Source organism: Daphnia pulicaria, chromosome 5 (genome assembly GCF_021234035.1).
Source record: "Daphnia pulicaria isolate SC F1-1A chromosome 5, SC_F0-13Bv2, whole genome shotgun sequence".
NCBI classification, from domain to species: Eukaryota; Metazoa; Arthropoda; class Branchiopoda; order Diplostraca; family Daphniidae; genus Daphnia; species Daphnia pulicaria.
Genome location: NC_060917.1, coordinates 3,304,494 through 3,330,155, shown reverse-complemented (window position 1 = coordinate 3,330,155; position 25,662 = coordinate 3,304,494). Strand labels below are relative to the sequence as shown.

At 42.6% G+C, this 25,662-nt stretch overlaps 4 protein-coding genes across 7 annotated transcripts; 2 read left to right on the top strand and 2 right to left on the bottom strand.

Annotated features, from left to right (window-relative positions):
* The first annotated feature begins 72 nt into the window (after positions 1–72).
* Positions 73–4,717, top strand: LOC124340876 (H(+)/Cl(-) exchange transporter 4-like). The gene is made up of 17 exons (XM_046793630.1): positions 73–299; positions 584–756; positions 983–1,120; positions 1,187–1,430; positions 1,497–1,654; positions 1,719–1,880; positions 1,945–2,092; positions 2,163–2,302; positions 2,370–2,552; positions 2,618–2,832; positions 2,904–3,131; positions 3,223–3,347; positions 3,417–3,536; positions 3,598–3,688; positions 3,755–3,918; positions 4,021–4,234; positions 4,595–4,717. The coding sequence occupies exons 2-17, from the start codon at positions 616–618 to the stop codon at positions 4,683–4,685; spliced, it is 2,562 nt and encodes an 853-aa protein (XP_046649586.1). The 5' UTR covers positions 73–299; positions 584–615; the 3' UTR covers positions 4,686–4,717.
* A 728-nt stretch (positions 4,718–5,445) lies between these two features.
* LOC124340904 (proton channel OtopLc-like) lies at positions 5,446–9,997 on the bottom strand. Of its 2 annotated transcripts, none has more exons than XM_046793688.1 (13): positions 9,751–9,997; positions 9,390–9,508; positions 8,841–9,293; positions 8,649–8,759; positions 8,431–8,545; positions 8,224–8,335; positions 7,633–7,779; positions 7,407–7,567; positions 7,179–7,320; positions 6,584–7,107; positions 6,336–6,515; positions 6,155–6,259; positions 5,446–6,085 (listed from the first exon to the last, which is right to left on the bottom strand). In XM_046793688.1, exons 2-13 carry the CDS (start codon positions 9,506–9,508, stop codon positions 5,876–5,878), a joined length of 2,379 nt encoding a protein of 792 aa, XP_046649644.1. In that variant the 5' UTR covers positions 9,751–9,997; the 3' UTR covers positions 5,446–5,875. The 2 variants fall into 2 exon arrangements, with proteins under 2 accessions (XP_046649644.1, XP_046649645.1); XM_046793689.1 differs by having other exon boundaries at positions 8,841–9,290.
* Positions 9,998–11,150: 1,153 nt separating this feature from the next.
* On the bottom strand, positions 11,151–15,554 carry LOC124340892 (proton channel OtopLc-like). Of its 3 annotated transcripts, none has more exons than XM_046793667.1 (12): positions 15,239–15,554; positions 14,370–14,633; positions 14,024–14,293; positions 13,839–13,968; positions 13,661–13,757; positions 13,374–13,571; positions 13,141–13,301; positions 12,870–13,077; positions 12,643–12,809; positions 12,149–12,568; positions 11,779–12,075; positions 11,151–11,709 (listed from the first exon to the last, which is right to left on the bottom strand). In XM_046793667.1, the coding sequence occupies exons 1-12, from the start codon at positions 15,253–15,255 to the stop codon at positions 11,485–11,487; spliced, it is 2,454 nt and encodes an 817-aa protein (XP_046649623.1). In that variant the 5' UTR covers positions 15,256–15,554; the 3' UTR covers positions 11,151–11,484. The 3 variants fall into 3 exon arrangements, with proteins under 3 accessions (XP_046649623.1, XP_046649624.1, XP_046649625.1); XM_046793668.1 differs by having other exon boundaries at positions 12,643–12,806; XM_046793669.1 differs by having other exon boundaries at positions 13,839–13,953; positions 15,239–15,553.
* Positions 15,555–19,996: 4,442 nt separating this feature from the next.
* Positions 19,997–24,151, top strand: LOC124340917 (eukaryotic translation initiation factor 4 gamma 2-like). The gene is made up of 5 exons (XM_046793723.1): positions 19,997–20,021; positions 20,208–20,319; positions 20,505–21,482; positions 21,569–23,236; positions 23,306–24,151. Exons 3-5 carry the CDS (start codon positions 20,655–20,657, stop codon positions 23,369–23,371), a joined length of 2,562 nt encoding a protein of 853 aa, XP_046649679.1. The 5' UTR covers positions 19,997–20,021; positions 20,208–20,319; positions 20,505–20,654; the 3' UTR covers positions 23,372–24,151.
* Positions 24,152–25,662: the final 1,511 nt, after the last annotated feature.

Below are 25,662 nucleotides of genomic sequence, written 5' to 3'. Positions count from 1 at the left end.
GTCCTGAACTAAAAAAATGTAACACGGAAGTTACTAGTCAGTTGTTTTACTGTTTGAGCCCCAGATGGAGCGACCGGCGTTACGGCTGTCAGTTCAGTCTTCATTGTTAGTTCGGTTAGTTTTACGTTGTTGTGGATAGCCGAGTTTGGAATACTTGATTAAGGCGTTCGCCTCCTATTTATTATTCTTCGTAAAATTAACCGTGAACAGCATAATCCAAAGAAGAAGGTATCAACGTAACTGCCAAACTCCAGACTCGTCTTGCCTGTCCAACAACACAGAATTCACCTAACGCTATGGTAAGATCAGTTACGAACCGCCCCCTAATTATACAGGTTTCAGAGCACTTGCATGTTTACGCAATGATTCGTTTATATGTTCCCTGATTACATGAAAGTATTTCTAGATTTATGTGATAAAATAGCAAAGAGCAGCGTTGTCTTGTAAGTATGGTTCTTGAAAGATTAAGTCCAAGCCCTTGTTTAACAAGTTGCAACACAATAACCTGAGTTTTAAAAGTTCCATGCTGGAATACTACTTTACATTGTATCAAAGTTTATGTCTGATTTTCCTCTGCTTATAGCCCATTGTAGGTGGTGGGGTATTAGATTGCTTATGTCCCATTCATTTCGACTAACTGCTGCTGAGGTTGACTCGCACCAAATCCCTATGATGGAACGGGCACCTTTTAAGACACCTGCTGCAACATTTGGATCTTTTCCTGCTGCACCTGGCTATCAATCAGTCATTGAAAAGGTTTTTTGTTGTAAATATTTTTGTTGTAGATAGAGACAATGTCACAACCATTACTCACAAGTCACAAGAGGCATTAACTTTAAAGCGAGTTAACCCTTATGTTTAAGGAAACCTCCTCGATGAGTAAATGCAAGCTCTGTTTATTCCACATCCATCTGTTTTGCAGATACATTGTGGTTCTTTTACCCAAATAATTTATTACTTGCTGTTCTACTTCTTTTCACAGGAAAACCGAGAAGGCGGGCAGCGAGTGGCGAGTATTAGTTCTCCTTATCCCGGTCCATCACATTCAGTTGCAATGATGACCTCATCTATCAGTTCCGATGAAGACATGCTAGACATCACAACAACAGGAACAACTCAGGTATAGGCTCTCTTTTTAAATTTACATCTGCAAAACGGACTTTAGTATTTATTCCTTTTCCTATAGGAGCGTACTTCGTTTGATAACGAATCTCGTAGCATTGCATCACCTGCCGGGTTAGGGGAAATAACAGCCGAAGATATACCCGGAATTGGTCAGTACGATGATTTTCAGACTATTGACTGGCAGCGCGATCTAGCTCGTGATAGAATGCACCACCGTTACATCAAGAAACACAAAGATGAATCGATTCTATCGGCTGTTAAAGCTGCTCATGATGCTTGGTCTGGCTGGGTTTGTGTTCTTTCTGGTATGAACGTATTACAACTCACAAAGTTTTCAACCAAATTATATTGTATTTTGATGAAATTTACAGTTGGTGTAGCCGTGGGTGCCGTAGCCTCGTTCATCGACATTGGAACAACCTGGATGACTGATCTGAAATATGGAATTTGTCCTGATGCGTTTTGGTTCGACCGAGAGCAGTGTTGTTGGTCGTCAAATCAAACATCATTTAGTGATAATTGTTCTCAGGTAAGAGCGTCACACGTACATTAAGGTGTAACTCACTTTTAAATACCCTTTTTCTTTCTTTTAGTGGTTGACTTGGCCACAGCTGTTTGGAGCATCAGACGACTCGGCCGGCGGATATATCCTTTCCTACCTATTTTACGTTTTGTGGGCCGTTTCGTTCGGTGCTCTTGCCGCTATCCTTGTGAGAATGTTTGCCCCTTACGCTTCCGGTGGGGGTATTCCAGAGGTAATTCGCCTTGTGGTTATTGAGACATTTTTCTTTTATCCTGATTTAAACGAATATCTTTCAGATCAAGACTATTTTGAGTGGTTTTATCATTCGAGGCTTCCTTGGCAAATGGACCCTTTTGATTAAATCAATAGGTATTATGCTAGCCGTAGCTGCCGGATTGAGCTTGGGTAAAGAGGGACCCATGGTTCATATTGCTATTTGTCTTGGTAAGTTTTCTACTTGTTATACCTGTTGTATTTGATTTTATCCAAATTTCTCTCTTCTTATTATCAACAGGCAACATATTTTCTTATCTGTTTCCAAAATATGGCCGGAATGAGGCAAAAAAACGTGAAATTTTGTCAGCTGCAGCAGCTGCCGGAGTCTCCGTAGCATTTGGCGCGCCCATCGGTGGAGTTCTTTTCAGTTTGGAAGAGGTTAGTCTAGCCTAGTAGTCAGATCTTAATTCGTCATGGAAACTGATTCGGGAGTTGTTGGAAATAGGTCAGTTACTATTTCCCGATGAAAACTCTGTGGCGTTCTTTTTTCTGCGCCTTGATTGCCGCTTTCATCGTTCGTACAATCAACCCGTACGGAAACGAGCATTCGGTACTTTTTTACGTCGAATATAACAAGCCTTGGATCTTCTATGAACTAATTCCGTTCACAGTGCTCGGTATTCTAGGGGTAAGCTTATTGGTTGGTTATTTCCATTTTTTCCGTTCCATCACCTCTTGATTGCTTGATTTCAGGGACTGATTGGTACTCTGTTTATTCGAGCGAATGTTTGGTGGTCTCGTTACCGCAAAGGATCTCGTCTTGGTCAATATCCAGTTATGGAAGTTTTGGGCATCACCCTTATCAACGGAATCTTGGCATATCCAAATCCCTACACTCGAATGAGCTCGACGCGCTTGATCTATTTACTGTTTAGTCAATGTGGTGTGGCCAACACCGACGACCTGTGGTGAGCAAAGACTTCAATAATTTACAACGCATTTATCGGAATTTGACTCTCAAAATTAACATTTGCTCCAGCGATTACCACCGAAACGTCACCGATTCCAGCTCAGCCGTTGAATTTATAGAATCTGGTCCTGGAGTCTATCGTGCACTTTGGATGCTGGCCTTGGCCCTCATCTTCAAGTGTGTGATCACCGTTTTCACGATCGGCATCAAAGTACCAGCTGGTCTGTACATTCCTTCTCTTTGTATGGGAGCCATTATGGGACGCATTGTTGGGATCGGCATGGAACAACTGGCCTAGTACGTAATCCACACGCGTTTTTTCTGGTCCAACACGTTCAACCGAATTCTGATTGCTGTCTGTCTCCCCCTCTCTCTCACTCTCTCACAGTCATAATCCCCATAGTTGGATATTTCATGGCGAATGCTCCGCTGGAGGCGAAGATTGCATTACTCCCGGACTGTATGCCATGGTGGGAGCGGCAGCTGTCCTTGGGGGCATCACGCGGATGACAGGTAACAAATCAACATTCTTTCCAATCCAATTTCCGTCGATAAAAACAAAATTACTTTTTTTTATGACAGTTGCTTTGGTGGTCATCATGTTTGAGCTTACGGGAGGTGTACGATACATTGTGCCGCTCATGGCTGCTGTAATGGCAAGCAAATGGGTGGGAGATGCCTTTGGCAAAGACGGCATTTATGGTAATTGGCTTCATTTGGCATTCAATTATCTTATTTCTCATCCATAAATCATTGCACACAGATGCCCATATCGTTCTAAATGGGTACCCGTTTTTGGACAACAAGGAAGAATTCGGTCACACCACATTAGCGGCGGACGTCATGCAACCCAAGTACGAATTATGAAAGATGTAACATATTCAAATTGGTTTAACGCTCCTCTATCCTTCTCTTTTCAGGGCTAGTAAGCCTCTGACTGTGTTGACGCAAGACACAACAAGCTTAGAAGGAGTCGAAATGTTGCTCAAAGAAACGGATCACAACGGATTTCCAGTCGTTGTGTCGAGAGAGTCACAGTTCCTTGTCGGCTTTGTTCTTCGGCGTGATCTGTCCCTTGCCGTCGGTAAGTTATGTTCGTAACGCTACTCGTCCGACTCAAATTGTCATTCTCTTGTTGGTTTTGTAAACATTTCTTTTTGATCATCTGTTTTCTTTTCTTTTACAGCTAATGCCAAAAGGACCATGGAAGGACTGAGGGACGATTCACTAGTCTTATTCACACCTAATATCCCTTCACCTTGGCACGGATCACCGCCATTGAAGTTGAGACGCATTTTGGATCTAGCACCGATCACAGTGACGGATCACACGCCGATGGAAACCGTCATCGACATGTTCCGGAAACTCGGCTTACGTCAAGTCCTCGTCACACATAACGGGTAGGACACTATCATTTTACCTATTGCACTTAACTTTGATATTCACAAAGCTATAAATTAAGGTTAAAATTAGATTGAAGGACATGAAACTAGTTTACATGTCCATTTGAGATTGTGCCATTTTTGGTTCCTTTCGTTGACCGTCGTAGCGGGCGTATCCGGTTTCGAGATGAAATGTGGCGTACGCTGACTGAGTGATTATTTGGCCAAGGTTGACCCACTCTTGATCTCTTTAAGCGTGTAGTAAGAAAGTGGGTCATCCTAGGATGTCAAATTTGTTTACCAAATATGGTTAATGCAGCAAAGGGGGATAATCCGCTCACGCGTGTTTTCTTTTGTTCTTTTTTTTTTCGTCTTCAGGCGATTACTCGGCATAATAACCAAGAAGGACGTTCTACGGCACATGAAGCAAATGGATAGCGAAGATCCAGATGCAGTCAACGCAAACTAAAAAAAAAAAAAAAAGCCAAAGCCGGTCGAAAACTCGTCTCGGGGTGATCATTTTTCTCTGTTTAGTAAAATTGTTCGTTAGTAGCAACCAACATCGTGGGTGAGTCAAATCCACCCGCTTGTTAAGAAAGTGAAGGTTTTGTTTTGAAGGGTGCAAGTTGTTGTGGTGTTCGCACTCTCTCCTTGACTTCGCGCGACTGTTGAATGTTTTTTTTTTTCCCGACTCGAATCTTAGACATTTTATAACTATACTACCTTTTCATCGTTTAACTGACGTATTCTTTTCAGTCGCATTCTTTACATGCGATTGAAAATAGGTTTAATTCTTTTATTGACTGGTAGTTTTTTTTTACCGTTCCACCGACCGCTTTTAACAAAAAAAACAACCCAATTTCTTTAATTTTGAGGTCGGATGTATTTTCGATCTGAACTGACGGAGGGAAGTGAATGTAAAAACGCCTCTCGGTTTACCATCGTTGCATGTGCAGTGTGTACACGTACGAGATGTAACTACGATGCTTCTGTTCCGCTCTTGTGTGTATTGATCGTGCCCTCCCCCTCCCCTTTCTTTCTTTCTTTCTTTCTTTGTCCATGGGACCCCATTGGCCCTTCAATTCCCTCTTATATAATCAATATCGTGATCGTCTCCTGTTTCTTCCTCTCACTCCCAAAGGCTATGCGCCTTCTTCTCATTTATCTATTTTGACTGAACGAAAGAAAATAGGACACATTCCCTTATTTGCTCTTTGCTTGAACTCCCGAAACGAACTAACGTGTGTATTGATTGCCAAAATCTTGTGGGAACGAAAGAGAGATAGACGGAGAGAAAACAAAAAAGCAAACCTACACTTTGACCTTTGGAACGAACTTGCGATCGAACAAATAAAAAGAAACAACAACACGCATACGGAGAATTACAAATATAAACACGAATACAAGGAAGAATATGCCTAATCCACTTTTGAATGACGCACAAAAATAGTAGTTTATTTTTTTATTTTTTAAATAAATGGAACGTGAACGTGACCAAAGATTTCTTTTAAAATCTAAAGGTCACCCACGTAAATAGAAAGATCCAAGGCTGTTAAATTAAAGCAAAAGTGCACAAACCTATTGACGGGTCGTTATCGTGCGTCATTGGAACTTGATAGGCTGAATCTTCGACAAGCTCCAATCCAATTAAAAGCGGTTTCACATGTAATCTGGCTTGGCTTTGTAGCATCGTTTCCAAATCTCGCAAAGGACGACGGTTGAATGGAATCGATAGAAAATGGTCAATGGCATGCACACGTTCATGATGATGATCCACGGCCATAAACCGTAGAATTGGAGTTGAACGGGGTTGACATCTGCACGCGATTTCTCTAAGGTGTTGACGGTCCACATGGCGAAATTGCACACCTGTTTACAAAAGTTGGCATCAAAGTCGGCCAGTCAATGGGTACAAATGATTCTAATGCGCTCGCTCACCAAGAGGAATGTCACGACTTCGCGACCAGGTTTACGATTCTGTTGATCTGCCGAGTAAGTGTTACGGCGGGACGCATCCAGGATGAAAATGGTTTGAGTTACAGCCTGGACAAATGTAATTGTTATATGTAATCGTATATAGGGGTAACAGGTAATTGTCTTCGTGTAAGCGAGCGCTTACCTGGAAAAGAGCGGCTAGAGCACTGAGGAGCACTAGAGCACTATCCTCGTCCTCGTTAATTGTATAATAGCCTGCGATAACGGTGAATATGTTGTACGCCATCAGACCGATTTGACCGAAAATGAGGAGGACATCGTCGAGGTCAAAATGGCGAGACGAATCGTAGCGCAATTCGCGGACCTGTCCCCGAGTTAATGATCTCATTAGTGATGATGCACGCGTAGCTATAGACCTAGAAAGCTATGCACCTGGACGATCCCGATGATTGTGGCCAAGAACGCCATACAGAAGAGGACGAAACGGGCCGCTCCCACTTCCATAATTGCCATCGCTCGGTATTCGGGGTTATTGATGAGGGCGAAGAAAAGAATCAAACTAATAATGGTGAGAACTAGTACGAAGATTCCGGCGAAAAGACCTTTATTAGCCTTGGCGCAATCGACTGAATAGTGATGGCGCGATCGACGGGCGATAGTCGGTGAATTAGACGAGCGTCGATCGTCATCATATCTACCTGCCGCCACGTTCTTCCACATGACGTAGAGAATAGCCGCACAGATGAGCGAGTACTCGATGGCGCAGGGAAAGAGTAGCGGGCTGGCGTCTTGGACAAGATGTCCCATGACTTCACTTCTCTTGCATTCGTCCAGTAAAATCGCTTGGTTGCTATGCAATATATCTTGGGGATCGACCAAAGCTTCGGCGTGCGCTTCCTCAATCGATGTGGCAGTCGTAGTTCGCGGAACGCTTGGTCCGTGCCCACCGCCACCATCTAATCGGACGTATGATATATCGTCGGGAGTTTGACTGTTTCATATTTGTAATATCTTTAATGTGACTTACGACCAGATACATTGTGGTGGTGGAACTGTAAGATTTCGTGCTTGGTTTCCTCGATGATGACGTTAAGCCAAACACAGAGATTCGTAGCCACCATGTGCATTAAGCCAAAGTAAGCAATGGCTTTGGGTTTACAAAATGCCATCTGTCAAAATGAATTAATTCCGTTATGCGTCACAGTTCATTGTCCATTCCATTCCGGTATTGCTTTGAAGTAGTATATATACGTGCCTTTGCGTTTAGAAAGATGAAGTACATTTGTATGAAGGTGAATACCATTCGAGTGGCTGGCGTGACGGCCATCAGAATGTTGTAACAGTAGCTGCCGGCATCGATCTCAAAGTACTGAGCGAATTCGAGACCGGAATAGATCATTGAACCCACGCCAAATGCTGCAGATAATGTCATCAATTACAGTTTGTACGTCGGGATGTATTGTTGATCTTTCTTTCCTTACAGACGGCTCCAATTCTTAGGTAGAACGAACCGTGATGAGTTGGCTTATTCCCGGCAGGGTCGCTGTAGGCTCGTGATTGGCTAGCCACCTCATCCAGAAAGTCGTCAGTCTGTTTGAAATCCACCATAGACTGCTTCGGCCCGCAACCTAATTAATCAGAAGAGCCTTTCAAAAAATTGCGTAGTTTTGAAACCGGATCTGGAACACTCGTTAAATTATGTAACCCGAAAATGCCGTGAGTCGAATTTTTTTACAATATTCCGTCAGCATCAAAAACAACAACAATTGGGCAAGCTCTTTCAGCGCTAGTTCCGTTTTTTTTTACGTCCACTGAATTTCCCATGCTCGTCAGTGTTGGGTAAAAAGAACTGCATTGTTGGCATGTTGAGTAGGAAGCAGCGCATTCCGGTTAGGTTAAAATGGCCATTTCGTGATACCTTGATAGTTTATTCGAAGCCTAGAACACCGGTAGCTTATACGTAAGGTAAGGGACACTTGGTGTATCCAGTTACAACCGGAAACCTCAACTTAATCTAATCTTAATTTTTAAAACCTTGATTTGACCTAAAAGACGCTTATACATTTACATACCTTGCCAATTCTGACATAGATTCCGATTATTGGAAGCTTTGTTCCGGAGCATCGTGATAAATACGTAGAGAAAATAAGCGATGCAACCAAAGTAGAGATACAAGTAGAAACCCTATAGAAATCGAAACAAAAGGGACGCCAACGGTCACATTTCGGGTGGGTGGGGATTATTTGGGGAATTTTTTACTGTAATATCTTTTTTGTTACCAAGTAGGAAGACGAAGTCACGTGGTTGGATATGACTTCCGTCATCGGGAAAGCCAGCCCCATAACAATCAAAAACTTTGCATAGAGCGCACTAATTACGGCCAGAAAACTGTCGCTGTGGGATCAAATTTGGAAAAAGTTGAGGATGTGAATAAGTGAGCGTAATTTTTTTTTTCTCTCGGTTTCGTAACCACAAATCGACAAATAATTGTACATACTTGCCACGTTTCCTCCACCGTTTGGACAACACGTCTGGCACGACGGCCACGTTCATTTTTGTTGTGCATGTGGACATTGCAGATGGAGTACCTTCTCTCGTCATGGAACGCCTTTACACACCGTGGGAATCGAAAAAAAAAAAACAGTTTTGGGCTTTGGATTTTGATAAGCAACTGTTAGACAGTCCGTACCTTTCGTATTGACTGGGGATGTGGAGGAATGTGGTCTTAAAGGCAGACGAGAGCCGAGTTTTGTTTGCTTCTTCTCTTTTCTGCTTGATCTCATCGCTTGCGTCGATTTGAGCCATCCAGCCGGACGACGGAAGATTTTTTTTCGAGACCAGAGTCACTTTTGGAGAATTCGGTGCGGACGACGGCGTCATGTCTCCTGGCATCCAGTTGGTGTTCCGGAAACCCAAATCGCAATCGGGCGAGGAGTAGTCGTCAGTCGGGGTAGTCGGCATCGTCTGCTGATTCAGTACGTTTGCTACTCCGATGCCGGAATCCTTCCGGCACAACGTTTCGTAGCCAATAGTTCTGACGATTTCGCCAACGGTGAGCGGCTCTTTCTCTGACTGTTCAACGCTGGCCATTGTTTCATCCTCTTCCACGAAACGATCCCGTGTTTGCCACGAGGGTAGACTTCTAGATTTCGGAGATGATACAAAAATCCATAAAAACAAACAAAAAAAAACAGTCGGTATTCGGCAGTATCTAAATAGAGTTTGGCTCGTTACTTACGATAGACAAGGCTGCGACATGTTGATTAGAGCCGTTGCTCTCCTCTTTTCACTGTTTACGGATGGCCGAGTGGATAATACGGCTGGACTGTTTTGAAATTTCGTTTCTTGTTGGAACATCTATAAGCGCAAAGTTAAGAGTCGATTTTTTCAGTCTCAATTTTCTATAGCCTACAGTCAGTTTAGTTAAAGTCTCTAAGCTCGTAATTTTCGGGGGAAATGTTTGTTGACACACGTCAACGTGGGAAGTTTCAATTGCCATCTAGCTCCCACTCTCTTTTTTCACAATCCCATACCGTTTGCTAAGTTGCTGTAAGACGATTCAATGCGCGCTAAAATATCACGAAAAACTGCACACTTACAAAATGCGATTTGTGTATGAACCATCACCATCAGTGCAATTCCCCGTCAAGAAGAAAGTTGAAAGCTGACGACATTTGCAATTTAATTCGCTATGTCTAGCTGATGAATCTCTTTACCGTTGTGACCCTTTCGGTTGTTCGTTACGGCCGGTTGAAACTTGAAGTTATAGACCTTTCAGCGAACGAACGATGACTAGCTTCAACAGAAGACTGGGAGTAGCTTTTTACCTCGTATGTGACACTGAACGAATTGATGTTGATCTGTTCTTGCATGCCGTCAGCAATCTTTGATCCGTGGTTAGGAATACGAATGCTACTTATTTGAAAACCTTTTACACGTTATCCGCCAGTATCCGCTTCCTTGTTCCAGTACTATACTCCAGACTAGCCCGGCATTCATTTATCTGATTGACTCTCGCCATATGTAAATTTCATTAATAATGTTTCTTTGATTTGTCATCGGCATTCTGAGATTTATTGAAACGAAAGGGCTACTGTCTTGAAATCGATACTTGCATGCATTTTTCTAGACCTCGGGACGTGTTACTAAAAATGGAGACGGAATCCAAAACATGGACGGTTTTATCTTGCATGCACAAAGTAAAATCAATGTTGTTATTGGTTTGAAAACACAAGAAAATGAAAATCACGTCGGATAATAGGATGCGGAGTGCCTAATGATTTTCTTGGTTTTTTTTTTTAACCACACTCTTTTAGAATGAGTAAACTGATAGCTCAAGCGTTTCCCCAAGGTCTTTCACTTCGTATCTAGTGCAATAGCTATATTATTCTGTGCTTTCTGGCTTGCATTTTTTTCCTTGTCGAATGTTTTCCTTGAGAATAACTTGGAATGCTTGTACAGTTGTACAGTTGTTTGTTTCAAGCTAGTGATTTCAAAAGAACTAGACTTGATCAAAGGTGACATGGTTTTGTCAAGATTTTTTAATTATTATTACAAGCGTTCGAATAAACTTACTTATTAATTGCAGCCGAGCAGACTGAAGTAATATTTGAAAGTCTGATTTTTGTTTAAATTTCGTTTCCGCAGCTCATTATGATACCATCTCAATTCCTTGAAGTAGAAAATTCATGGCGATGTGGGAAACAATGTTTTTAAAAATCGAGTAAATTTATTCATCCAGATGCAGTAATTTGAGACTGGTGCTGATTTACCATGAAAAACATACGCAAGAGTGAAAGTTGTACGACAACAGGCCAAGAATTAGCTTTCTAGTCACGTCACTTTGGCTAATCAATGCAATTGTTCTTACATTTTCGACCACGAGCACCTTTCCATGCAGTGGCTCTACTGGCTCAGGCGTCTATCTTTTGGATTTACGTTTTTCCCGATGATGACACACTAACCTATAACCTGTTCTGACCAGTTACAACTGAAGATGAAAAAAAAATAACAAAATTATTTTTTATGTAGTGTGCCAATCGATATATTGAGCTACTTCGACGAATGATGACATGACATGTTATAAACATTCGGATTGCACGGGAGCGCAATCGATTTCAACGTAAAGGTTGGCGAAGCTGTTTTGTCAAATCGCGATTGCGGACGTATTCTGCGGCTATTTTCTTGTTGAATGGAATAAGTGGCTTAGGATTGAGCTCAGAAATAATGGACGGTGGATCTTTTACAGTATTAAATGACCCATCTTTTGCGTGTCGTCAGCTATTCTATAAAAAGGGAAATGCAATAAGGAAATGGACGAGAAAGACTGGGCACTAGACGCTTGCGAGCTGATGAAGCGGAGTATGGTTAGATGATCTCTCTGTGATTTTGTAACAACGTTTCCATATCTCGCAGAGACAAACTGTCGAATGGTAGCGATAGAAAATGGCCAGTGGAGAGCTGATGTTGGTGATGATAGTCCATGGCCACTGACCGAAAAATTGCGATTGGACGGGGTGGGCGTCGAATCGGCTCTTCTCCAACGTTATAATGGCCCACTGTTTAAAATGTGAGAACATTTTGAATGAATGAGACAATTCAACGTGATGCATCGGTTCTCATAGTACCATTGCAAAGTTGGTGACCATTAAGAAAGTGACGACTTCACGGCCAGGTTTGCGCTGCTCCTGGCGTCTAGTGTAGAGGTGTCGCTTGGAAGAACCGAGGACAAACACGGTTTGAGCTACGGCCTGCACGACGGCCGTCAAGGCATTGATTAGCACCAGCATCCTGTCCGGATGGTCGCTGAACTGGGTACCGATTATGGTGAAGACGTTGTAGGAAATGACGCCCGTAAGGGCGACGATAAGCAGGATGTTGTCGAGATCGAGCGGATGGGAAGCATCAAATTGCAACTGGCTCACCTGGGAGAAAGACCATCCAAAAGAATGAAAAGCGTTTGGTTTAAATAGGGTTAATTATTTGCTTTTCACTTACTTGTATGATTCCAATTAAGACGGCGATCAACGTCAACATGTAAAGAATCAGCTCGGCCAAATGGACGATAGTGATGGCTGTGCTTTTGTATTCCTCGCGATGGATCAGGACGAAAAACAGTATCATGGCCAAAATGCTTAGCACCAAGACAAAAATTCCGAAGAATAGGCCTTTGTTGGCGTTGGTACAATCAACGGAATAGTGGTGCGGGGAACGACGTTGCGAATACGGATAAAAGCTTCCGCGGGGCGTTCTCGGCGTACGGACGCCGGCCGGTGAATCGTTTACCGAACGGGCCAACTTTTGGTTGCGATTTTTTCCTGTATGTTTCCATATTTCGTACATTATGGCGGCGCATATCAGAGAATATTCGATAGCGCATGGAAACAGAAAGGGACTGGCATTCTGAGTCAGTGTTCCCTTTTATTTTCAATTGATTGTAATTGATTTAGTAACTGTGCAAGTACGAAATATGAAAGAAAATAGGTCTATACCATCAAATCTGAGCGATGGCATTCGTCCGACAACGTCCTCTTGCCCAGCCGATGGTATGATGGAGAATGGAATTCACTTTCATCCTGGACGTGGTCCGAACCGTCTCCAACTGTGTTGTTCAACCAGTGTCCAATCACGGCTGAAGCGAAAGGGTCGACGGCATCTGCTAGTGGACGTCCCAGTCAATTATACCAGGTCTTTTGCCTAAAACCCAATCTGTCAAAACCTGCTATTTGGACGGGCTCTTCGCCGTGTCCAACCACCTGATGCTGGTCGTGCTCGGTTGTGTCGCCACCTTCGTGCTGCTTGAAATGGAGGATCTCGTGTTTTGTCTCCTGGATGATGACATTGAGCCAGACGCAGAGGTTCGTGGCTACGATGTGCATCATTCCAAAACGAGCCACAATGACGTTGCTGTTCTTGACAATCTGAATCTGGAATAAGCCACAGGTCGTAATAATTTCAAACTAAATTATTATTCATTAATAAAATCCTACCTTTGCATTTAGGAAAACGAAATACATTTGAAAAAATGTGAAGAGCATACGAGACGCTGGCTGGACGGCCATCATAATGTCATCGCACAATGGATTGGCTGACATTTCAAAGTATTGAGCGAATTCCAGCCCGGAATAAATCATTGAGCCAACTCCAAACACTGAAGAGGTATCGTATGCTTTTAGAAAAATTTCTGATTTTGTACATGTTGGGTCTGAAAATGGCCATATACCGACGGCTCCCATGCGAAGGTAGAAGGATCCGTGGTTGGGACTGTGTCTAGGATCGAGTTCTTTGCCAAGAGTAATCCGTAATCGACTGGTCATTATGTCCTCCAGGGACAATCCATTGTCTTGAGAGGCACCGTCGCCATCAGCCGTTGTTTTGGCTGTCTTTTTATCCTTGAGACGCTGCGTCATTTGATACCAACCTGAATGGGATAGAATATTAAGCACATATGGTTTACGAAAAGCCAGTCGTTTGTCGGTGCTGCTCGAGCGGGAAGTAGGTCATCTTTACGTCTTTTCCACGTTAGCGAGTTGAATTGGGTTTTCAAGAGGACGTAAATGTAACCGAAGAATCCAATGGCCACAAAGTAGAGGTAAGCGTAGAAGCCCTGTCCGACGACATTGAAAAATCATGCAATCTGGATCATTCTCTCTGCGATGATCTATCATTTTATCCGGCGGATGTTTACCTCGTAGTAGTGAGATGGGATCTTGATGGAAATGACTTGAGAAGTAGGAAAGGCCACGCCCATAACTACCAGCATGATTCCGTATAGAGCGCTAAGCATGTCCACAGTAGCCTGTCTGATATTGTGACGACTGCGGTTCTTTTATTTACTCTTTTCAATCAAAATTTGGACTCGGGTCAACTTACTTGCCGTGTTGTTTCCATAATTTGATGACTTTCTCTGGGTGGTTCCGCTGATGGGTTGGAGTGTTTGGGCCGCTAAAGGGCGGCAAAGACATCCGGTCATTGATTGTGGGCAGTGGCTGGGTATTGGCCAAAGTAATCTGATTTTCGCTTCGCAAATTCTGCTTGATTATTGCTCCGCCTTGGATAGGTTTTTCTTTGACGGGTTTCAAGAGAGATTCCTGCTCGCTTTTCGCTTCTTCCGCAACCGTTGATCTGCCCACCAAGGTTCCACTTTGTGCGTAATCAATATTGTTAAACCGTGTCGTCTTGCGCCAAAGAAAAGTGTCGTATTTCTATATTATCATACCTTTCCTGCGACTCGGTCGTCGCCTGAACTTTCTCTGCTTTTGATTCATTCGTATTCCCATCGCATGTTGGGCATATTTCCTTCGTATGAGACTTGACCTCAATTGGCTTGGGACTGGACGGTCGCGATGTTGTGTGGTGGGACAAATTTCTGACGGCTGTACAAATAAACTCAATGGAAGATCTCTTCCAAGTATTTCTGATAGCGGTAGCTCCATCCGCTACGCCGTTCTTCGAATGACCAACTTCGTCCACTCCTTCCCAGCTTCACAAAAATCGAAAAAAAGAAAAAGATATTTTAAAATCGTATACTTGATTATTTCTTATGAAAAAAGACAAAAAAAAAATTCTAGGAAAAAAATAATCTTTCGTAAAATCAAGTTCTAAATAACACTTCAGGGATAGGTTGTAAGAGATTTTCGAAGTAGGTCGCTATAATACAGAAAGCCAAACGAATCTTAAATATGATAGGACTCTTATTTTATAGTTGGGACCATAAGCCTTGAATTTAACTGTGTATACAAGTTTTTATTTGACTGTACTGTATGTGAAAACTTGTGACTATTGTTCGATATCCGCATAGCGTCCCTTCGTTTCAAATAACAATGGCGAAATTTTAAACTTCTGCCTTATGTCTGTAATCTATTTTCTTTTAACGGAGAAGTTTGTATGTATTTCAAGGGCGACCACTTGCAGCCGCCTTTTTTTGGCATTCAAACTTTTCCGTTAAATTCTCATCAGACAGAAACATCGAAAAGAAAAATAACAAGATGAATTTAATAGAGAAGTCGATAATGTCGCCGTTAGTAAAAATAACAATTGCACATATCGCATTTTATTGTCAATAATCAAAGGGTTATATAAATATACCGGACTCGAGCAGTCATCCTTTTTTGTCTGATGATAAACCGCTTGTCACTAAAACTGTTTAGCCAAGTTTGATTACGAATGTCACTCGCTTTTGTCCACGAAATGAAAAATGGAACTTTTTCAAAGTAGAAGTGAATATAAAAACCCCACTAATATTTTTGTGTGTTATCTTTCAGCAATCACAACTGGACAAATCCATGACTGGAAAGAAACGAAGATCCCCCAACGGCCAAGATCACCGCGCCACAATAAGCTCGCAAGTAACTAGCCCCCGCAGAACCGAGTCCGGTTGTCTTCCTAAATTGCGAAGAATGAGGCAGAGAGTGATTAAGAGAGAAAAAATCAGTTCGGGATATTACGCTCAGGGATCATGTGCTTTCCACAGCCCGCGTGCTCTGACCGCACATCCCGGACGGATCGGTGTACTTGATGACATGCGAGAATGAGAGGATTTCCAGATGAGTCGCGAACGAGAACGAATTCAATCAGGTGACAAGGGAAGAAAGGAAGAGAAGTAAGTCATTAAAGGGAAAAAGAAAGCTTCGTGTTGTTATTCATGAGTCGCCATTCGCCATGCAAGAGTCATGCGGCTTTGGGTAAATTCGGTTCACGGTCGTCACTTCATCGGAATGGATGATGGACCGACCTAAAAAATCAAGTAGAAGTGGCTGTCATCATGTGACTTGCTTATTTAACTAGAACCGTGTATTATACTTTTACGATGCTCCCATAATAATCTTGTTTGCATTGGCTAGTGATTGAAGGAGGTCGATGCAGTCCGAACGTGTTGACTGAATTGCAATCCATCGATGTCAACGAGTACATGCATGGTGAAAAAAAAAGGCGCATCCATCTGCCAGTCGGTTTCCAACCAACACACATTGATGGTACTGCTTTACGCCATGTTTAAAATGATAAGACTCTTTTCACGTTGAAGATCGATCCAACTGCGGCACAGATCCCGCATCCGGGTGAATGGTGATATATTTATTGATTGATTTCCAGTTGCGTTGCCTTGTCACTGGTGGTAGGGGCGAGTGCCAGATGCAGGAATACAAGACTGGGATCCTGCAGCAGTTGTGAATATTTGATGATTTTTGTAATCGCGATGAGGGAATGCATGGTCTCGTGAATACCCGAGCCCTATTAACTCTGAGAACTTGGTCTTATTGTGGACTGGGCGAAAGTATCTTTTGAAGTCAATTTCCTGTCTTCAAAAATCCCAAGATTTTTGGAGTGCATAGGGCAAGTTCAAAGAAGCCGTCGATTCTTTCATCAACTTCAGTTTAAATTAGATACGTCAATAATTGAGCTAATTCGACAGATCTTCGGGTGAGCGTGATGTTGTGAACATTTTCGATTCTCGTCCGCTTGGAATGTGTCATATCGAACGAGATTTTGGAATTTAACTTATTAATGTCTGTTGGTCTGTATCTACTATCTAGGGCTCATTTTTTTATTTTATTTTTTATTTTTTTATTTGATCAATTCCTAGATTCAATTTTGCGAGTTCGGCATGATTTAGCAATCACATAACAACAATAAACATATGCTAGGTTGCTCCCTTTCGATGATTGATAGAAGAATTTTTCATGTATGACCGCTCCTTCCTTTTTTTATCACGTTTATTGATCTTGTTCTTGGCCGGTTTCGTCGCCTCGTAATCCCCGTCTCGTTTCTCCGAATTTCTCAACATATTTCAACATAACAAGTTTTGCAAAGTAACAGAAATAAGTTCGAAAGAAAAAAAAAGAAGACTCAAAAATTGCGGCCTCTAACGGTGACTTTCCTCTAGAGAATTTATGCGTTACATTACAGACTATGTGGAACTATTTGGCAAATTATATGCAATACATGCAGTAGCTTACACATCGATTACTGTAAGGTGGATCGATACTCCCTGTCTAGACTCAAGGTTTCAATCACGTATGCCAGATTAAGAATTTAGTTTTTCTCCTTTTACTTGGAAAGCGATACTCTATAAAATATCGCTTTCACTTCACTTTAAATGATGGTCTCTTATAAATTTAATGGTGGCAATCCGGCTACTTATATTTCAAGATCGGCCATTCTACGTAGAAGATACGGAAAAAAGTGAGTTTGATTTCAACTTGCTGGGAGATTACCGATGAAAAAGAATGCCAGGGTCCGTTTAAATGATAGATAAAGAAAAACCCTCATCCAGGTAGGCATTCAATTTATTACGAGTCCTCGATTCTAAAATGAGGCCGTCGACTGGGCCCCCAATTTAGAAAGACATTGTCGATCGATACTTAATGCTTTATTCTATTCAAGGTTGTTCTAAGATCCCAAGACCTGCTGGGAATCACGCATCCTTTGCTACGTGTACTTGACTCTTTTAATGCTACTCGTCCCGCCGCTGCCGCACTGGCGAGATAGCGTAACCAACAGAAACCTTGAAAAGTATATTCACCGCTCATGTAGCCTAATCCTTTTGTTCATTTATCAAGATTGTATTGGATAAAAAAAAAATAATAATAAAATGATAATAATAAAAAATTCCTCTTTTTTTTTCACGGTTGAATTCTTACAAGACCTTCACGTTATTTTTGTAATTTTTTAATCCTTCACGGACGGCAATGGAAGCTAGTATTTCTAATCCTCCTTTTGAAGTAAAAAAATTATATATTTTCCAACATTTTTCACTGTTGTTGTTGGATTCACGCCAAAAATTGTTTTTTTCACGTCAATGGCCGGCTGAGCACAACGACCGTGAATCGTTTGATCGGTTAATTAGATTCATAAATTGACCACTAGGTGCCGCTAGGAAAGTACCACTTGACGCCATCTATGAAAACGTTTCCAAAACGTCAATAAGGTGTGCTACACCAGAGGGAAGGGTAGGACGATAGTACGTCTAGTATAAGTCTCTCAGTTGCAGAGACTGTTTCAGGAGGGCGGAAGTCAACAGCCTTGCCTCCATAGAAAAAAAGCATAGGCTCCCATCACTCAGAAAGATTCGAGCGTTGTAAGTACACATTTTTCCAACTCGTCCTTTTTATTAGAATTTGTGGCATTTACACGTCTTTCCGCCATGTTTCCTTTGTCCTGGGTTGAGCGAAAAGGTCTTGTTGGACGCTGGCCGTCATGAATGTGAACCGTGAAATAAGTGATGAATTACTCAGAGAATTCACTAGAACAAAGGGGAGCTCTTCCATGTGTCTATTTGCTTTGCATTCAATTAGTAATGTGCTAATCGAAAGGGGAATGCAAATTGAATGTGATGAACTCGAGTGTATTGAGTAATATTGTACAACAAAGCTTTATTTCATCATTAAAAAGCAATTGAAGGTTGGCGAGACATTATGTTTGTTACGAAATGATACGTATAAATGCAACATCCCACAAGCCTTCGTACAGCGCCCTCTTGAGACGCTTAAGGTCGTTTACCCTACTATCCGGTCCATATTTAATTATTTTTTGTAGAAAAGGAACGATAATTTGCGAAGCAACCTGATCTTGAGCTCAAAAGTTCTCTTCTTCTCCGTTCGGGAATTGTACATTTCCGCTTTCGAATAAAACGAGACATTCTTTTAGGGAAGCCATCTTTTTTTTTTACGGGGAGAGACTCGTTTTGGTGCGTCCCTTAGGGCCCCCGAGGGCAGCTAGGGCTTTTAGGAATGTGTCTCGGTCCAAGTGTATATACGCAGGGAAATGTGGAGACCTTGATGTCGGTGTGTAGGTGCCATTGAACTTATTTCGGAAATGGGCGTCCGTCGCCTCTGAAGAATTATGTTGTTGGCGGGGATTGTGTGTGTGTGTGTATGCGGTGAACGAGCCGTAGCTTATAGTATAGTTGCCGTAGGTGCAAGCCCCTCCGAGATCTCGATCAATATTTAGGCTTGGGATGCGAGTTGTGCAGCAGCAGCAAGCATATAGCACACACGTTGGGGCGACGAAAGAGAAAAGAGGGCTGCAGCAAGACTGCTGCTAGCACCCTCATCCGGTGCGTAATATTGATTTTGATTGCGTGCGCCCCTCGTTCCTTCTATTTAGTGCTTTTAGCCCGCACTGTACTTGTGTCGTCGTCTTGTTTCCACCCCTTGCGTCACCCACAGGACAAGAGTTCGGGAATCTACCCTCTATTTCGAGGGCTTTTCCATTGCGCCTGCGTTGCCTTTTCTCGTAGAAGCGAGTATACACTAGTGACGTAACACAATCGTGTAGGTCGTTATTTTAACTTTGCAAGAGGGAAACTTCTTTTCTTTTCCAGTATTTACTGCCCACGTCATTGTAACTAAGGTAAGGTTGGATTATATTTAAGGCCACGGACTCACGGAGCCCTTGAGAAAGGGAGAAAGACTCGGCCTTGGGCGTGTTGCAGATTGCGAACTCAAAAAGAAAAAAATTGAGGTCACTACTAAGAATTCTCCTCCTACATGATCCACTCCCCATTAGTCACACGTTCCAAGTTCGACAGTAGAGGGCTCGTAGCTCGAATCTGTGTGTTTAGTTGCGAAACTTCTGTCTGCGTCAAACACATCGTCTCTCTCTTACAACCGTTACGCAGTTTATTGTGACATTCGCTAGTGCTACATCAATCGAACTCATTTGTGCCCTCATTTTCTTTCTTTCAGCTTCACTTACTCGTGAAAAGAACGCAGTTGGGACGTGTCTCCGTAATTTTTCACCTTGGCGGGCCCAATTCAAAGCAAAACGGACGGGCAGCGAGGACACGGAGGTATTAATTTGTCTTAATTATTCATATTTCTTGGTCTAATCCATCTTTTATTTTAGGTGCTTCTCGTAGCCTAGGAGGAAGGTAACAGAATCACACATTTCATCCTTTTTCCTTTTCAGTCCGTTGTTGTCCATAACTTGTTATCCTCCCTGGCCATGTATGGAAGATTGGAATGGTGTCAAACTATTTCCCCGTGTCCTGCTTTTCTTGTATCTCACTAAAGTTCACTCCTGTCTTGTTCTAATTTGGTATTTTCTCTTTGTTCAGGGACGATCCACGATCCCAAGTGTCCACAGGCAATCGCAGATGGATTCCTCCCAGTACTTACAAACGAGATGCACCTTCTAATGAAAACAAGAATGACATTGTCTTTCGAAAGGTATTGCAATGGTGTTTCATCATAATGCTTTTTTTTATAGGTTTCTCTGCTTGAATAGGAAACCTAATCACTATTATTTGATCTTAACTTGTAATATTATACTTAATCTTGCATTTATTATTCTTAACTATAGAATAATTTTCAAAATGATCAATATTTTCAATATCCTGTTTCCACTTTTGTAGGTTCGCGGTATCCTAAACAAACTAACTCCGGAAAAGTTTGAGAAGTTGAGCGATGATTTGCTGTGCATAGGGTTGGACTCTCCGACCATCTTGAAGGGAGTGATTCTACTCATCTTTGAGAAGGCTTTAGATGAACCCAAGTACAGTTCTATGTACGCACAGCTGTGCAGGCGTTTATCTGAAGAAGCCCCCAACTTTGAACCGCCAACTAACGCCAACGGCAGTACTCCCAGTATCTCTACCTTCCGGCAGCTGTTGCTTGCCAAGTGCCGTGTCGAGTTTGAAAATCGTTCGGCCGCTCAAGAGGTCTTCGAAAGTCGCGATGGCTCTCTCACAGCCGACGAGGAAGAGCAACGTCAGACGGCCAAGCGTAAAATGCTTGGCAACATTAAGTTTATTGGTGAATTGGGCAAGTTGGGTATGCTGCAGGGTGCCATCCTCCATATGTGTATCCAGCAGCTCTTGGAGAGGAAGCGCAGGGGGGGCATCCGTGAGATGGCAGAAGATTTGGAATGTCTATGCCAGATCATGAGAACCTGTGGTAGGATTCTCGACATCGACAAGGCTAAATCCTTGATGGATCAATATTTTGACCGGATGGCTGCATATGCCGTCAACCAAGAGCTGCCCTCGCGGATTCGTTTCATGATGCAGGACTCCATCGACCTGCGTACAAATCATTGGCAGCCACGCAAAATCGCCTCGACCGACGGGCCACGAACCATTCAACAGATTCGGGAAGAAGCTGCCCGAGACAGTGGTGTCTACCTTCCGCCACCCGGTTCCCACTTGATGCAAGGTATGCATCGTGGCGGCGGTCCTGGCGGTATGGGAATCAATCCACCATCAGGACTCTTCCCCGTTTCACGTTCGGGTCTTAAAGGACCAATTGGCATCGGACTTGAGGATGTCTTTGGTTCCCTTCCTTTGGGAGCCGTTAGTATTGGTACCGGACCTGGAGTCATTCCATCCATGCAGGTTAGAATAATCTTCATTATTATTTTATTCGTTGCGATCGACATATTGCGTGTACATCAATTAAAATCTGGTTGTTACCATTTTAGGATGGTTATGGTTACGATAGTGATTCAACTCACAATGGTCACGGACACAACCCAAACATGTACCGTGGGCGCCCGTCCTATGGAAGTACGGGTAGCGGTGGCAGTGGAAGTGGTGGTTATTCGTCAAGCCGATCGCCAAGCAATGGCGTCGGCAACTACCATGGCGGTGGCAACAACAAGCAGTTCTCGGCTCAAAATCACCACCAACAGAACATAAACCAAGCCAACAATGCCAAAAATGACCTTCCACCACGCTTCAAAAAGATGATGATGACGCAGCAAAGAAGTCAGAGCAGCACGGAAGAAGTCAGTCTCCGTCCGCCGGCCAATTCGATGGTTAACAAACCTAAGCCATCGACTGTACTATTACCCAAGTCAGTCACAAGCAATGCTGCAGCCGGAAACAACCACATTACCGGTCCGCTTGGACCCCTTCTAGACGCTGCCCTCCCTATGACTAATTCATCGGCTGTATCCAATCCATCCAAGATTCCTGGTATGGGTCTAAATCTTCAAGAGATAATGCCCATCGGGGTAAAATCTGTAGTCCCGACCGCAACCGATAAACAGAGATCTCCACGGAAAGACCAAGGCCCCACGAAAGAAGACATTGTCAAGCAAGCGGAAACTGTACTGGAAGATCTCCTTAATCGTCAAGTAGTGGAGGATAGTGTCAATGCTCTGAAGGAGATTAAATTGATCGATCGATTTTGGACTCCTGTTCTGGCTCGTCTCATGGCCAAAGTCCTGGACAAATCGGACTCTGAGCGGGAGCTTGTTAGTCAGTTGATGGTCCAACTGAAGAAAGAGTCTCTCATTACACCGTCTAATTTTTTCGACGGCTATAAAGAGTTGGTCTCTCAACTGCCAGACATAGAGAACGATGTGCCTCGAGCCAAATCTTTTGTGGCTGGATTGGCTGCACGCGCCGTTATGGACGAACTTTCTACACTTGCCGATTTGGCACGACCACTGGAAGGCGGTTACCAATATCCTCTTTTCCTCTTGACGCTGCAACAACTGCACAAGATTCAGGCCACCGAAAGGTCTGTCCTGATCAAGTTGTTCAACGAGTCCAAAGTTCAACTTATGAACATGCTTCCAGAACTCGATCGCAACAAGGATAGACTTGGTGAGATCTTAGATGATCGTGGTCTCAGCTTCCTGTTTCCTCTGTTGCGCATCCAATCTGATCTGTGGAAACAGATTCAAGCCGACCCCACTCCTGCTCAGTTCTACAAGTGGATTAAAGAAAATGTTGATCCTTCTTGCTACACTATGCCGGGCTTTATCTCAGCCCTGTTTGCCGTTCTTCTCAAGTACATCGCTCAAGAATCGGCCCCGAATGACGCACCTACTACCAACGGATCAACAGAAAACGGGTCTATTGCAACTGCTACGGACAAGGTGACACAGGAAAAGGAAAAGGAGCTTGTGGAACGTTATCGACCCGTGTTGCAGGCTTTCCTTCACGACCATGTCTCACTCCAAGTCACTGTCCTGCATGCCCTGCAGGCCTTCTGTCACGGACTTAACTTTCCCAAAGGCATGCTTCTTCGCTGGTTTGTCCTTCTTTACGATCTGGAAATAATCGAAGAAGATGCTTTCCTCAAGTGGAAGGAAGATCTTACCGACGATACCCCAGGCAAAGGCAAAGCTCTCTTTCAGGTAATTAATTAGATAACAATTGCAGATTTTGTAAGTTCAAATTTTACATTAAAATGGATTTGTCTACAGGTAAATAACTGGCTAATGTGGCTAGAACAAGCCGAGTCTGATGAGGACGAAGACGGCGATGCTTAACGAAGGACAGCTATAGGAATTTATTAAAACACGGCACAAAACCAGGAGAAAGCACAGCGCGCTTTACGCATCCTCCTACCAAGAGACTAAAAGAACGGCCTTTGAAGAAGTGACTTTTTTTCCTCAGTCCATATGATGGTGGCCTCACTTTTGGTCCACGCTCCGTTGCCGTTGCAAATATCCTTGGGTTGATTGAACGGGAATGAAGAGGGAGAGAATGAAAAAAAATAACAATTTCTTTTGCTGTCGACTCAAAATCTTTCGTTACGTGCTGTGTTCTTTTGTTGCGCTTTGTTTTTCTTTTCCTTCTCTTGTCCTCCCATCTCTGTTGGTTTCTTGCGCCGAATGCGCTCTTTGGCAATATGTTCAGAGTCTTTTTTGATGCTTTACGGGCTCGTCCCTAACTTTAGTTCTAATCAAATTTGAACAGGCAAAAAGCTAGAAACATTTTCTTTCATCTCACTCCAGGAGATGTTTTTTTTTTGGCCGACGTCAACAGCTGAAGGTCTAACACTAAATATCTAAATTCTTTTTGAGTTTCCTCTTTCCTCATGGACCCCCACTAATTTTTAAAGGAAATGCCTGTCTGAGGCTTTTTCGTCAACATCTTTTTAAGGGAAAGATTTTTAAACAAATACTATTTCAACACACCTTTAAATTCGTTGCAACTGGGGATTAGATGATTTCCATGAAGTGTGTGATTGTACTGCTCCCTCTTCGCTGATTTTTTCTCTGATCGACTTGCACTTCAGAAAACAAATGAAATGATTTCAAATTTAACGCGCGCACGTTTCTTTTTTATTATTATTTTGGAATTCAAGGGACTTAATATCAAATTCCAGTAAAAATAATTTGTTGCTTGCATTAATTTGCAGAGCTTGTCTGCCAAAAAAAAACACATTTAGGGAAAATTACAGTACTTGAACGAATTATTCTGAAATAAATGAGTTTGAATGAAAGTCATCAACTTAATGTCCATAATTTTGCTTGTGGACTGCGACTGCTACTTTCCTGGCTTGAGGTTGTGGAGGATGGTAATTCCAAACGCAATCTTCCAGTCTCTTTAGAAACCTTAAATTTTCTTGGAAATTTTATCTCCTTCAGCCGCACGGCACGCACGGCGGTTGAGATAAGGTACATTCCCAATCGACTTCCTACTGTCATTCCTGCCTCCTACTACCCCTGCTCTTAAACACAGCTTGGAGTTTTGAACTTCAGATTGTTTGGCCATTTGTGATGACGCGGTTTCTTGGGGAATGCGAAATGATAATGATTTTCATCGGGAGAATGTTGCGTGAGTATAAAGTTTTTGGAATCATTGATTGTTATTGTGGTTCGTTATAAACTAGTTCCGATGAGCTAGATGCAGGGATCGTTTTAAACGAGTTCGTTTCGACCCCAAATTTCACAAAAAATTCAGAAATCTAGTAAAATTTGATGTCAGCTTACAGCTTATAACTGAAGAGAAGAGCTATCGCTTAAAGTTCCGGTTTCGGTACATAATTTAAAAAAGAGTGTTTTGGTATTTTCTCATGGTCTATGGTGAAAAATGCCAACAGTTTGCTTGTGTTCAATACATTTCTGTTTTTATTGACCAAATTAAACCCAAAATTATGTTTTACATAGAATTTTGAGAATTCATCGTGTTCTTCAATTGACAGTAGTTTCCGTAATTTTTTGTTTATTTTTTATTTAGATTTGGCTTAATAGACTGAATCATGAGAAACACCTGATTTTCTTTCCAAGAAAAAATAAAAAGGTTAAGGGCAACACGGTCCACTAATAAGTTCTTTAGTTGTTAATCCGTTGGCTGCTACCTTGAATTTCCCTATTTGACTTTCTTAGAGCGGGCCCGCTCTTGATTTGAGGTATTGCTTGGTGTCGCTACAATCTTATTTGATATTTTTGCTTTTTTGGTATCTAAAGTAACACCAATTCACATTTCAGGTTTATCTAGCGCCGCTATTCAATGACTGAATCCATTGGTAACACCTGATGAAAATTCAAGTGAGCAGTAGAAAATTCAAGTGACTCACTTGCATGCCGTCCTTTCGTCACTCCGAGGCATGGGAGAGTTGAGCCTGCTCCAGCTACCCGAACCCGACCAGCATCATTCGACTACCCAGCCAACTTGAAGTCTTGAACTACCCCAGGCCAGCTCTCAATGCAGAAGGGAGTTTCTTGAGGACGACGAAATCTTGATTTTAGTGAGGAGAATATGTTGTGAGTATCGAGTATTTTTCTTTTCTTTTCTCTTTTTTTTTGTTATTGTTATTTCAATTCAATTCATT

Excerpts from the sequence above, each read along its gene's own strand:
- LOC124340876 (XM_046793630.1), top strand. The coding sequence starts at position 616 with ATGTCCCATTCATTTCGACTAACTGCTGCTGAGGTTGACTCGCACCAA. Across the intron at positions 2,553-2,617 it reads CAGTGCTCGGTATTCTAGGG|GGACTGATTGGTACTCTGTT; the intron begins GTAAGCTTATTG and ends GCTTGATTTCAG. Across the intron at positions 4,235-4,594 it reads GTCCTCGTCACACATAACGG|GCGATTACTCGGCATAATAA; the intron begins GTAGGACACTAT and ends TTTCGTCTTCAG.
- LOC124340904 (XM_046793688.1), bottom strand. The coding sequence starts at position 9,508 with ATGTTCCAACAAGAAACGAAATTTCAAAACAGTCCAGCCGTATTATCC. Across the intron at positions 9,294-9,389 it reads ATGTCGCAGCCTTGTCTATC|AAGTCTACCCTCGTGGCAAA; the intron begins GTAAGTAACGAG and ends TCCGAAATCTAG. Across the intron at positions 6,260-6,335 it reads CTCTAGCCGCTCTTTTCCAG|GCTGTAACTCAAACCATTTT; the intron begins GTAAGCGCTCGC and ends ACATTTGTCCAG.
- LOC124340892 (XM_046793667.1), bottom strand. Across the intron at positions 12,810-12,869 it reads AGAGCCCGTCCAAATAGCAG|CAGATGCCGTCGACCCTTTC; the intron begins GTTTTGACAGAT and ends GACGTCCACTAG. Across the intron at positions 11,710-11,778 it reads TGGTCACCAACTTTGCAATG|TGGGCCATTATAACGTTGGA; the intron begins GTACTATGAGAA and ends CATTTTAAACAG.
- LOC124340917 (XM_046793723.1), top strand. The coding sequence starts at position 20,655 with ATGTACGCACAGCTGTGCAGGCGTTTATCTGAAGAAGCCCCCAACTTT. Across the intron at positions 21,483-21,568 it reads GAGTCATTCCATCCATGCAG|GATGGTTATGGTTACGATAG; the intron begins GTTAGAATAATC and ends TTACCATTTTAG. Across the intron at positions 23,237-23,305 it reads AAGGCAAAGCTCTCTTTCAG|GTAAATAACTGGCTAATGTG; the intron begins GTAATTAATTAG and ends ATTTGTCTACAG.